This window comes from Stegostoma tigrinum, chromosome 21 (genome assembly GCF_030684315.1).
Source record: "Stegostoma tigrinum isolate sSteTig4 chromosome 21, sSteTig4.hap1, whole genome shotgun sequence".
NCBI lineage: Eukaryota > Metazoa > Chordata > Chondrichthyes > Orectolobiformes > Stegostomatidae > Stegostoma > Stegostoma tigrinum.
This window is the reverse complement of record NC_081374.1, coordinates 17,689,188-17,701,976: the sequence shown is the minus strand read 5'-3', so window position 1 is coordinate 17,701,976 and position 12,789 is coordinate 17,689,188. Positions and strand designations below refer to the sequence as shown.

The following is a 12,789-nucleotide window of genomic DNA, read 5'->3' as shown; positions in this document are numbered from 1 at the left end:
AGCACCCGAAGGAAACACACACAGACAGGGGGAGAATGTGCAAACTCTGCACAGACAGTTCCCGAGGCTGGAATCGAATTTGGATCCCTGGCGCTATGAGGCTGCAGTGCTAACCACTGAGCCACTGTGCCGCCCTTTACACTGGTATTTCTTGCAAACTGCCTTGAGGGGGACAAAAGGATTCCATCCATGTGTCTTTTTCAGTAATACTCAAAATATCTTAGTCACGTCAATTTCATCACCTCCCAGCCTCTCAAGTTTAAGAGAATACAGGCCAAGCTTAAGCAGACGCGAAGGAGTTACATCAATATTGCAAATTGATACAATACAGGTTTCAAGGTTTATACTCTTAGTCCTCATTATCCCCAAGTAATAGGGGTATGGACATCCTATGTAGAGCAAAAACAAACATTGATATGGCCCACGAGCACCTCTCCTATGTACCACAATCGGTTTTCAATCAGGAAAAAAGGCATGGGGTCTGGGCTAGCATTTCTAGTATGCAGATCCACGGGTAGAGAAAAAAATAAAAATCAACAGATTACGAGCATTGAGTGCCTCCCTTTCCTGGGGCACAGTGTCCAAAACAGACTGCAGTTTTCCAACGGAGATCCAAGTCTCGAAAGAACTGAAACCCTTTGAAAGAAAAGCCAAAATTCCATAAGCCTTTATAATTACTTTTTCATCTGAGAGTTTCAGCTTTCAGAGGATTTGTCTACTTATTCTTTTGTTTCTGCACAACTAAATCTCTCAACATTAAAATAATAATTTCAATTCATCTGTGTCAGATCCACAGTGGATTTCCCAGTGATCTCAGCTGTCATAGTTTTCCCACTAAAGTCACTCCATATCCCTTTGAAACTTCTGCAATGCTCCAAACTACAATGCTTCCCTGTTTAGTTCAGCTGAAAACTTAGAAACCCATCTCTCAAAAATCATAGCCCTTAATATACACTATTGGACGAAACATTGAGACAATCAAGGTTAGTAACTCTCAAGACCCAAATCATTTCCAAACTGCGTTGCACATATTTTGTACAAGTGTTTAATGCACTGCAAAATGGTTTTCTATTATTCTAAGCCAAAATACAAACTTGCTTAAGTGGTCGAATCTGCATTTTCACTAGAACAATTTCAAAATAATCCACCAACCATCAGAATACCATTAACACAAACTAATCTCATTGTCAATAGTCAGCACCTCAATACTTCATAACATACTGCTAGCATTATTCAACAAATTGATCAGAAAACATGAAATGTTGACAGCAGTACAGTATGAATAGATTACTCATATCTCCAGAAACTGATTTCAGTGAAACAATTTGCCCAAAGTGCCAATGATTCAACAGTTATTCACATCTCTTTGAAAATAATGGCACAATAAACATTGCACTTAGTTAAGTAACAACATTTTCTTTTTCTGAAATGGGCAACTGGATTTACCGATTCAAAAAGAAAAAACTGCAAACCTCCAATGAAAGTAATAAAGTGATATCATCCACATGGAATGATTTTCTGTAGTCCATTGAGAAATCATCCTTATGGTATTACTCTGAAATTTACTTTATTAAAGTGGAATGCTCTTTGCCAAATGTTTTTGTTTTTGAGAAGCCAGAATAATTGGTATTTTATCATGACATGATGCTTCAGTGCCAAAACATGGCAACGAGTGAAAAAAAATTGCAACATGCTTTCTTTAATGTATGCTGTGCGCCCTAAAAAGCTACAAAGAAGATTTTTTTTGTGCACAATTTACCATACTTGCATGTGCCATCTTTATAGTAAGAATTATTAAGAACCATAGCAACAATTTAAAAATTACCAGGAGCATAATAATACACAATCTTAAAAGGCACTGGAAGTACAGCAACTGATGTCTGGGCAAATATCCATTAAAAACAAATAATTCATTAGAGTTACATCACTGGAAGGAACAAGGCACTATGGTGCTTTCCAACACTTTTGTTTTGACTGCCTGCTTTTGGTATAAAAATCCACACAGGCCTAGGAAAAAGTTAGCTCCAGTATAAACCCTGCAGCAAGATGCCAAAAAAAAAAAATCACTTTTGACAATGTGAACCCAATTCATTAATAATATCACGGACTGCAGTAATTAAAGACATGCTTTTGGAGTTGGTCTGTTAAGGTCAGAGTTAAACACAATGCTGAGGTGATGAAAGATATTTTAACTCATGCTCTACCTGACATAAGCTTACTTGGTGCACTGTCAACAAATCAGTTTTAACTTTACCAAGCTGAAGAAAGGCAAATTTGGGGGCTTTATCCAGACCCCAAGTGAGAGTCAATCTTTCAGTCAGTCCTCAACAATAGAAAATAGAAAAAGTCCAGCCTTCTGTGCAATGAGGTTCCTTTTAAAGCATTACAGAAATAGTGAGAATACAAACCATTTTGAAAACCAAGAGTGGTTTTCACAATTCCAACTTAACAGATCACCAACTCAATTTCTCATCATTTCTCTTCCTTGCTTTCCTTTTTCATAGAAATTGCTTTCCCTGACTGGCCGAAAATTTCTCTTCATGAGGACTTTTCACTTAGAACCCTCAAAGTGAACCCTCAAAAAATTGCCCATTATATGGCAGCTGCACTTAAAGGAGTTGAGAAGAAAGGGATAGAAGGGTGTTTTCTTTTCAGAAGAATAAAGTGAGGGTTACTCCAAGATAACAAGGTTTAGAGCTAGGTGAAGAAGCAGGCTAAGCAGCATCTCAGGAGCAGGAAAGCTGATGTTTCGGGCCTAGACCCTTCATCAGAAATGGAGGAAAGGAAGAGGTTCTGAAATAAAATAGGGAGAGAGGGGAAGGTGGATAGAAGATGGATAGAGAAGATAGGTGGAGAGGAGACAGACATGTTAAAGGGGTGGGGATGAAGCCAGTAAAGGGGAGTGTAGGTGAGGAGGTAGAGGAGATAGGTCAACCCGGGGCAGGGAGGGTGTAGGTGAAAAGAAAAACAGATTAGGGAGGCAGGGACGAGCTGGGCTGGTTGTGGGATGCAGTGGGGGAAGGGGAAATTTTGAAGCTGGTGAAATCCACATTGATGCCATTGGGCTACAGGGTTCCCAAGCGGAATACGGAGGTGCTGTTCCTGCAAACAGCAGGCTGCATCATTGTGGCGCTGCAGGAGGCCCAGGATGGACATGTTGTCTGAGGAATGGGAGGAGGGATTTGAAATGGTTTGCGACTGGGAGGTGCAGTTGTTTATTGCGAACCGAGTGGAGCTGTTCTGTAAAGCTGTCCCCAAGCCTCTGCTTGGTTTCCCTGATGTAGAGGAGGCCACAACGGGTACAGTGGATGCAGCATACCACATTAGCAGATGTGCAGGTGAACCTCTGCTTGAGGTGGAAAGTCTTCTTGGGGCCTGGGATGGGGGTGAGGGAGGAGGTGTGGGGGCAGGTGGCACTTTTCCCTGCAACTGCAGGAAGTGCTGCAAGTGTGGTGGGGCTGGAGCGGGGTGTGGAGCAGACAAGGGAGTCATGGAGAGAGTGGTCTCTCCGGAAAGCAGACAAGGGTGGGGAGGGAAAAATTTCTTCGGTGGTGGGGTCGGATCGCGGATGGCAGAAGTGTTGGAGGATGATGCATCGGATCTGGAGGTTGAGGTTGGTGGGGTGGTATGAGAGGACAAGGGGGGTTCTTTTTTATATGTTATTGCAGGGATAGGGTGTGAGGGATGAGTTGCAGGAAACAGTCGAGGGCGTTCTTGACCACTGCATGGCGGGGCGGGGGGGGTGGGGTGGTGGTGCAGTGGAGTGGAGTTGAGGTCCTTGAAAAACGCAGACATCAGATGTACGGGAGTGGAATGCCTCATCCTGGGAACAGATGTGGCAGAGGCAAAGGAATTGGGAATAGGGGGTGGCATTTTTGCAGTAAGGTAGGTGGGAGGATGAGTATTCTAGGTAGCTGTGGGAGTCGGTGGGTTTGAAATGGATATCGGTTTCTAGGTGGCTGCCCGAGATGGAGACAGAGGTGTCCAGGAAGGAGAAACAGGTATTAGAGATGGTCCAGGTGAACTTGAGGTTGGGGTGGAAGGTGTTGCTGAAGTGGATGAACTGTTCGAACTCCTCATGGGAGCACAAGGCAGCGCCGATACAGTCATCGATGTAACCGAGGAAGAGGTGGAGTTTAGGGCAGTGCAGCTACGGAAGAGGGATGGTTCCATGTAACCTACAAAGACGCAGGCATAGCTTGGGCCTATGCAGGTACCCATGGCCACCCACTTTGTCTGTAGGAATTGGGAGGAATCGAAAGAGACATTGTTGAGGGTGAGGACGAGTTCGGCTCAGCCGCTGAGGGTGTAAGTGAAGGGTGACTGGTCAGGCCTGTGGGACAGGAAGGAGGAGGGCCTTTAGGCTATCTGCATGGGGAATGCAGGTGTATACAGACTGGATGTCCATAGTTAAAAATAAGGTATTGGAGACCAGGGAATTGTAAGTTCTGGAGGAGGTGGAGGGTGTGAGTGGTGTCACAGATGTAGGTAGGGAGTTCCTGGACCAAGGGGGAGAAAATGGAGTCCAGATAGGTGGATAATAAAATGTGAGGCTGGATGAACACAGCAGGCCAAGCAGCATCTCAGGAGCACAAAAGCTGACGTTTCAGGCCTAGACCCTTCATCAGAGGGTCATTATCTTGGATTCTCCAGCATCTCCAGATAGGTGGAGATGAGTTTGGTGGGGCAGGAGCAGGAGCAGGCGGTGACAATGGGTCAACCAGCCCAGGCAGGTTTGTGGATTTTGGGAAGATGATAGAAGCAGCGGTGTGGAGTTGGGGAACGATGAAGCTGGAGGCTGTGGGTGGGAGGTCACCCGAGGTGAAGAAGTGGTGGATGGTTTGGTGCTCGGTAGTGGGGTCATGATCTAGGGGATGGTAGAAGGTGGTGTCGGAGAGTTGGCGTCCGGCCTCAGTGAAGTAGAGGTCAGTGTGTCATACGACAACTGCGCCTCCCCTTTCCGTGGGATTTACATTGAGGTTGGGATTGGAATGGAGGGCTGCACGTTCTGCGGGGGAGAGGCTGGGTTGGGTGAGAGGGGCGGAAAGGACGAGGTGATTGATGTCTCCACGGCAGTTGGAGATGAAGAGGTCGAGGGAGGGTAGAAGGCCGAGGGGTGGTGCCCAGGAGGAGGGCTTGTGTTAAAGGTGGGAGAAGGGGTCAGTAGGAGCGGGGTTAAGCTCACAGTTAAAGTAGTAAGTATAGAGGCGAAGGCAGCGGAAAAACTGCTCAAATGTCCAAACTGCTTTCTGGAGAAACTACACTCTCTGGGACTCCACTGTGCGCGCCACACTCCCCTCCAACCCCACCTCACTTGGCACTTTTCCCCGCAACCGTATGAAGTGCTACACCTGCCCCCACACCTCCTCCCTCACCCCCATCCCAGGCTCCAAGAAGGCTTTCCACATCAAGCAGAGGTTCACTTTCACATCTGCTAATGTGGTATACTGTATCCACTGTACCCGACGTGGCCTCTTCTACATCAGGGAAACCAAGCCGAAGCTTGGGGACCGCTTGGCAGAACACCTACCCTCTGTTCGCAGTAAACAACTGCACCTCCCAGTCGCGAACCATTTCAACTCCCCCTCCCATTCCTCAGACATGTCCATCCTGGGCCTCCTGCAGTGCTATAATGATGCCAGCTGAAGTTTGCAGGAACAGCACCTCATATTCCGCTTGGGAACCCTGTAGCCCAATGGTATTAATGTGGATTTCACAAGCTTCAAAATCTCCCCGCCCCCTACCGCATCCCAAAACCAGTCCAGCTCGTCCCCGCCTCCCTTGCCTGTTCTTCCTCTCATGCCGCACCTCTATTTCCTACCTACTAACATCATCCCACCTCCGTGGCCTGTCTGTCCTCCCTGGGCTGGCCTATCGCCTCCCTACCTCCCCCCACCCCCCTACACTCATCTTTACTGGCTCCATCCCCACCTCTTTGACCTGTCTGTCTCCTCTCCACCTATTTTCTCCTTTATCTATCTTCTATCTGCCTCCCCCTCTCTGTCTATTTATTTCACGAGCCGCTTCCCCTCCCCCGTTTCTGAAGAAGGGTCTGGGCCCAAAACGTCAGCTTTCCTTATCCTAAGATGCTGCTTGGCCTGCTGTGTTCATCCAGTTCCGCACCTTCTTATCTCAGATTCTCCTGAGGGTTACTCCTGTTTGATTGTCTGCATATCTGAGTGATGATTACTGCCTTGTTTCTAAGTTCAGAATTATAAACTAATCTGGCTTTGCTAAATAAATATTTTACATTACACACAAAGCTACAGTGAACATCAACTCTGGGCAGGAAGACATACATTGGTCATTACAAAATGAAAAATGTTTGGAATATTCCAAAGTACATGTAGAGAGAAACAGGGTTAACAATTAACACAATGACCCTTCATTAAAACAGAGGACTCAACACAAAATATTAAATGCTGTTTCTCCACAGATACTGCCTGATCTGCTCAGTATTTCTAGCATTTCCGGTATTGTATTTCAAAATTCTAGCATTTTCAGTACTTCCCTATAAAGTACCAGCCTGGGGTAACTCTAAAGCCTTGATCAACTGTTTAATTATGCAGCTCTGCCTTAAGTGGATGACAGAGATAGTAGGAACTGCCGATGCTGGAGAGTCTGAGATAGCACAGCGTGAAGCTGATTGAACACAGCAGGCCAAGCAGCATCAGAGGAGCAGGAAAGTTTGTTGTTTCGGGTCAAGACCCTTCTTCAGAAAAGTGGACGACACCTTATTTTTCATCTATGGCACCTAGTCACCCACTATCACCTGCAAGCTCTAATGCAAAGTTATTGATCCAAAATTTAAATTGCTTTTCTCTCTCCATGGATGCTGCTGAACTTTCAGAGTGTTTTCAGCACGTTCCGTTTCAGATGTCCAGCAGTTACACTATTTTGCTTTTAGCTCCTCCAGCTCACTTGCAGTGTTTTGTTGCTCCACACGATCTAAAGTCTTTAAAACAAGATTGTAGTTCTATTAAAGGACAAAAATGCAAGACATTTTGCTGTTGAAGTAGCTGTGCTCTGTAACATTAAAGATAATTTCATAAAAACTTATGGGTGCATCCTTGATTTCTCCAGTATCATCTAAAATAACACTGAACTTGTTCTGCACATACTTTAAAAAGTTACTTATTGAAGAGTCATGTTTTGGAACATCTAAATAGGAAGCAGAATTCATTCAAACCTGATGCAACCACAGTTCATGAAAATGCAAGTGTCAACTCCCACATGAATACTGCAAGTTTCATGGAAACAGCTACACAGTAGTGAGCCTGAAAAAGCATGTAAATGCATTGATCCAAGCTGTAACTCAAATCACTTCCTATATCAATAACAAATAGTGGAAGAGGATTAATTTCATCCATGCAGAATTACTTAAGTAAAAATAGATTTTATGTAGTCCTTCAATTTAAGCCAAACTACTTCCAATATAGAAAGCAATCTGCACTCTTAAAGAAAATAATTGTTAACACTGAACGCTACTTTAAGATCAAAAATGTTCAGGAATTAAGTCATCTTGCAACACACTGTAGAAGGTTAAAGCTGAGTATCAGTTGTACATAAAATGTTATGTTTTGTGGCTTTTCCTACAATTGCAATTTTTAAGCTGGCCTCTCTTGTTTGGTCCAAGCTCCAAATACGTTATTATGATCCCTTCTCTGACACAATTCCAGAATTATTGCACTGTCTTCTGGGCGAACTCACTTTTCAACCAAGACTTCACCCTGCAAACCCATCTACTTCAGATTTTCCCCTTTTAATACCTTCAAGTATCTGATTAAAGTCAGTGAATCATTACTTTTTCATTTACCTCAGTGCTTTACAGACTTGTCCCAGATCAGTGGGCGTTGAAAGGTCAGTAACTTGAAGTATTTATTTATTCAATTTTTCCCCTCTCTACAAATGCCACCTTGAGCCACTGAGTGTATCCAGCATTACCTGTTATTTAGGTTTTATCCTTTTCAGTCTCGCCAGAATCCTATGCGGTTATTCTTATCCTTTCACTTTGGTCGGTCATTTCTGAATCAGCAGATAATGGTGAACAAAGCACAATTTTTGTGTCACTAAGCCTCACAGTAAGAACTTCATAAACTGTCCCAACAATGCAGTCCCTAGCGGACAGTCCAACCCCGCTGATGGATTCTGCCAAGTCCATCAGAATGTTTTATACAGGCTTTGTTTATTTTTCCAAGATGAACACGGAGACCCACAGAAAATGCTTCCTAACTGCCGTGTCTAAAACACAACTGAACCACCTAATTCATATGGGAAAATTTAGGACATGCAGGGACATCAATATATTCGCACATAGTTAATGACGTTGCTTTGACTATCTCCGATCTTAATTAACAATAACCTTAGCTAACAGACACAAATGTAGACTGATTCTCTTAAAATATAGTCAAATTCAGCAAGTAGCTTAGAATAATAGCTGGCCTACACAAAAATGCCAACTGAGTAACATTAAACTCAATATAATGTACAAGATTTCCACTAAACAAAAGTGCTGGCAATGCTCAAGTTTCTTTTCGGCAAGTTGTGCCTCTCAGGAGAAATGAGCAAGATCACGTCCCAAAGGCCTTTCTGGTTCAGTGCCAGCAGTCTCAGGGATTTGGGGTTAATCGGCGAACTATCACAAATCTACGCAGAGACATAATTCAAGAATATCTGACGCACCACAACCTGGCTAGAAGCTGAAATCAACTCGTCTCCTGAATAGTCAAAACAGTACACAAATATGACAGCACTTTTCCATCGGAAATTTGTCGGAGACATGCTGTTTACCTCGTGCAAACAGCATTTGCTGTTGGTAAATCCGTGTAAACTTCAAGTGCGTTCAAAGAGCAGGTCGAGGAGTTTCGCTGTAAATCTTTTTCACAATAAAGAAGTGATAACCGATGGATGAATATTCCCTTCCTCACACCCCGCAAACGTGCAAAGGGAGAATTATTTCCCAAGATCCGCCACATATTAAGAAACAAACCATGAGATTTGTGTGTTTGGGGGGGGGGGGAAAAAGAGGTGGGTGGAGAATGCAACATACGTCTCTCCCATGCGAGACGACCCTAAGACTCGGTACTAAGTAATCATCGTCCGTCCTCACCTCCATCTCTATACATCAAGCCAGCTACAATACCAAACACTACGTGTTACTGAAATGACAAACTTATTACACTCCCGAAACCGGGGAAGTCTCGAAGGAAAGACCATCTGTCTGTCGATACTGGAGTTGAACGTTGTTAACTGAACAGTTCCCCCCGCCACAACAAGGATTCCGAAACGGCAGGACCGCCGGGAATGGCAGATGGGCAACTTCGCTGACTGAAAAACACAGAGCCAATACTCTCCTCATCCTGGTGGTGACGGAGAGAGGGGGGGGGGGGGTGGTCCGTATTGTCCTCAAAGCATGCAGCCCCCCACACCGCCTTTTTGTTATTTGTATCTGAAGAGGGAGCCTGTTCCGGTGAGAGGTTTCAGTGTGACAAAGCAGTACAAACAAATAAAAGCGAGTCAGTCAGTTTTCAAATACAGGGGTCTGGGAGGAAATCCACCTGCCGCACAATTTCTCAGCCTCCCACCTCAAAGTCTCCGTACCGCTTCTCTTCCCAGTTTTAGGGAGCCTTTTAGGCCCGACTGAGAGAGGGATGATTTTTTTCACCTTTCAATTCTCCCAGATATTTCAGAACGAGTTCCACGCCTGTGTTAGGAAGCTACAGTGACGGGTAGATTCAGTCCGGCTTAATAAAATCCTTTAGAAACATTCTAAACTCTACGTTTTAGGACTCTGTCTGACAGAACACACCGCCCCCCCCCCAAACAAACCCCCCAACCTCCGTACCATTAGGGAGTTTACTTCAAACTATGTTTACAGAAGGTCGATCGAGCGGATAACATGAGTAGTCCGCTGTCAAACTTCGACGTTGGAACTTACCTTCAAGGCAAATTTCTCCTGGGTTTTCTTGCTAAAACATTCCAAAACTTTGCCATTGATGCCCAGTCCCAGAACCTGCGCCGTGACCTTGTAGTCGTCGGTGATGGCGTTTTTCTTGGTCTGAGCGCCGGTTCTCTGTAGCTGGAAGGGAGCCGGGGGAGGAGGGTAAAGGGGAGCCGGAGGCGGCGGCTCTGGGATCTGGTTACCTTGTTGCGGATCCCTGGCTGTCGCAACGTTCGACAACATTGTTACATCGGAGCTCGATACTTTGTAACCCAGAGCAAACCCCTGGCTCTTTGTCAAACACCAAGTTACAGACTTGCCACCAGAGACAGTAAAAGTAGCTGGATCACCAAACCTCACAAATCCCCCGAGTTGCTACACCTCCTGTCAAGAAGTAGCGATCAAAATCCAAATCTCCCTTTTTTTAAAAGCCTAGCTAAAGATCCCACTTGATCAGTTTCACGGCACTTCCAATTGAGTTTCAGTGGAAATAGACGTGCTGACGTCAAAGCCTCACTACCAGACGGGGAGAGTAATGACGGCCTTTTCTTAAAGGTGGTCGGGACAAAGGACGCTTAAAGGCAATGTTTGTTTCGGCCTTCCTGGAGGGCTGCCGTGGAATTTCTGTCGCAAAATCGGAGCCATTTTGATAGTGCGTGTCAGAAATGCTACTATGTTCAGAAATGTCATTGTACCCAAGGTAAAATCAAAAACATGGTGGCTGGGAGCAACAGCAGAGTACTTGGCTCTTGTGGCCAGATTTTCAGTCATGAGGCCAGCCACCTATCTGCTGCCCACTCTTAACAATCGCATAGGTATTTAAAAATTAATCTGAGAAGAAATATTATGACACATCTCTGGTGCAGTTGGAACTTGAACCCAAGCCATATCAAGCCCAGAGATAGGGGTATTCCCAGTGCACCACAAAAACTCCCTTACCGAGACAAATGGAATCCAATCCAGATAAATGTGAGGGTGATTCACTCAGTCAGGATAAACAAGGTGAGGAAACACATGATGGGTAGTACTGGAAGCGCTGAGAATCAAAGGGACCTTGGAGTGCATGTACACCATTGCTGCATAAGACTGAACATAAGAGAGACAATACAGTCCTTTAAGGTTAAGAACAGGGAGGTTAGTTGGAACTATGTAAAACATGATTTGGCTGCAGATAGCATATTGCATGCAATGCAGAAATCCATGTTATATAGGAGGAATATCATAGTGATGGGAGAGGGTGCAGAGGAGATTTAGCCTTTGGAGTGAAGAATTTCTTGTATGAAGAGAGTCAAGACACATGGGTTGTTTTCCTGAGGGTAGAGGAGATTGAGAAGGGGCCTGATTTGAGGTGTATGAAATTATTAGAGGCATAGAACGGGCAGACAAGAAGAAACATTTCCTCTTGATGGAGAAATCAATGACCAGGGAACTCAATTTAAAGTTTAGAAGAGATGTGAGGAAAATCATTTTCACCCAGAGGGTGCTGGGAATGGAGAACTCACAGTTTGTCAGCATTGTGGAGGCAGAAACCCTTGTTACATTCGAGAACTATTTAGATGTGTACTTGTGATGTCAGTACGTACAAGGCTATGGGCCAAATGCTGGAAATGGGATTAGAATAGTTAAATGAGATAATACGGTGTGAAGCTGGATGAACACAGCAGGCCAAGCAGCATTAGAGGAGCAGGAAAGTTGATGTTTTGGGTCGAGACCCTTCTTCTTAAAGAAGGGACTCGACCTGAAACGTCAGACGTTCCTTCTCCTCTGTTGCTGCTTGGCCTGCTGTGTTCATCCAACTTCAAACCGTGTTATCTCAGATTCTCCAGCATTGGCAGTTCCCACTATCTCTGTAAAAATAGTTAAATGGTTGCTTTTGACTAATGTAGATGTAATGGGCGAAGGGGCATTTGTCTGTGCTGTAAGTCTCTATGACATTATAAGGGCATTTATAAAAAGAAAACTGACACCATTACAAATCTGCTGTTACCACTGTCTTATCGTCCTCAGTCTTTGACTTGTGACCAAGTCTCATCCATTTGGACCATTTTTTAAATGATCACTGCTAAGAAATCATTTGAAAGTTGTGTGTTGACCCATTCTAATATAGTCAGTGTCAGAAGAAAACTACATTGTCAAATTCAATGGAAACTTTCATCTAAACAAACCTGAATGACTGGATAAATCTCACCAATAATTACATTTGTTATTGATGGCTGGAAGTTGCTTCATAATGTGTTTAAGTGCTAGACTGAGCATGGAGCTCTGCTTTCCTCAATAACAGAACTTAACTCAACAATGAAAACACACAGGCTGTGCACTCATGAACTGTTGCAGAAGGGGGCTTGCCTCCACCTTCTCAAGGGCAGTGAGGGATGGACAATAAATGCTGTTTACTGACAAAAAGACAAAAATAACCAACTTTATCATTTTTTAAATTATCTCTTCTGCTTTCTTTCTCATTCACTTCTCATTTTCTCTTTCCCGTTTTCTTATCTCATAACAGCTCACTTGACAAGGGTGTCACAATCACATTTTTGTCTTTCATTCTCATGCTGGAAAGATTCCCTGGAAATGGATTCTAAATCCTATACAAGAGACCACAAACCAAAAGGATAACCTATCTGTTCTCTTTGCAGACTGAGGTATGATCTGGGGTGTATCACCAGCATTTTCTGAATTCATTTCAGATGTCTAGCAATTACAGCGTTTTTGTTTGATTGTGTTCTGGAGTTTATCTGTGCCGATCCTGGCAAACCTGACTCCTCAGTGCCACAGCTGCTGTATGGCATCTCTACAGAAGACAACATGTGCTGCTGAACCATGAATACAAACTTTTGAAGATGAAAGTC

General features: G+C 44.2%; 1 protein-coding gene across 1 annotated transcript in view; it reads right to left on the bottom strand.

Annotated features, from left to right (window-relative positions):
• The window catches only part of LOC125462635 (MAP kinase-activated protein kinase 2), a 190,611-nt gene extending 180,172 nt beyond the window's left edge, over positions 1–10,439 (bottom strand). The window contains exon 1 of the mRNA XM_048552862.2: positions 9,938–10,439. Within this exon, the coding sequence (XP_048408819.1) occupies positions 9,938–10,183 (246 nt within the window). The 5' untranslated portion in view covers positions 10,184–10,439. The remainder of the gene's footprint in view (positions 1–9,937) is intronic.
• Between the last annotated feature and the right edge of the window lie 2,350 nt (positions 10,440–12,789).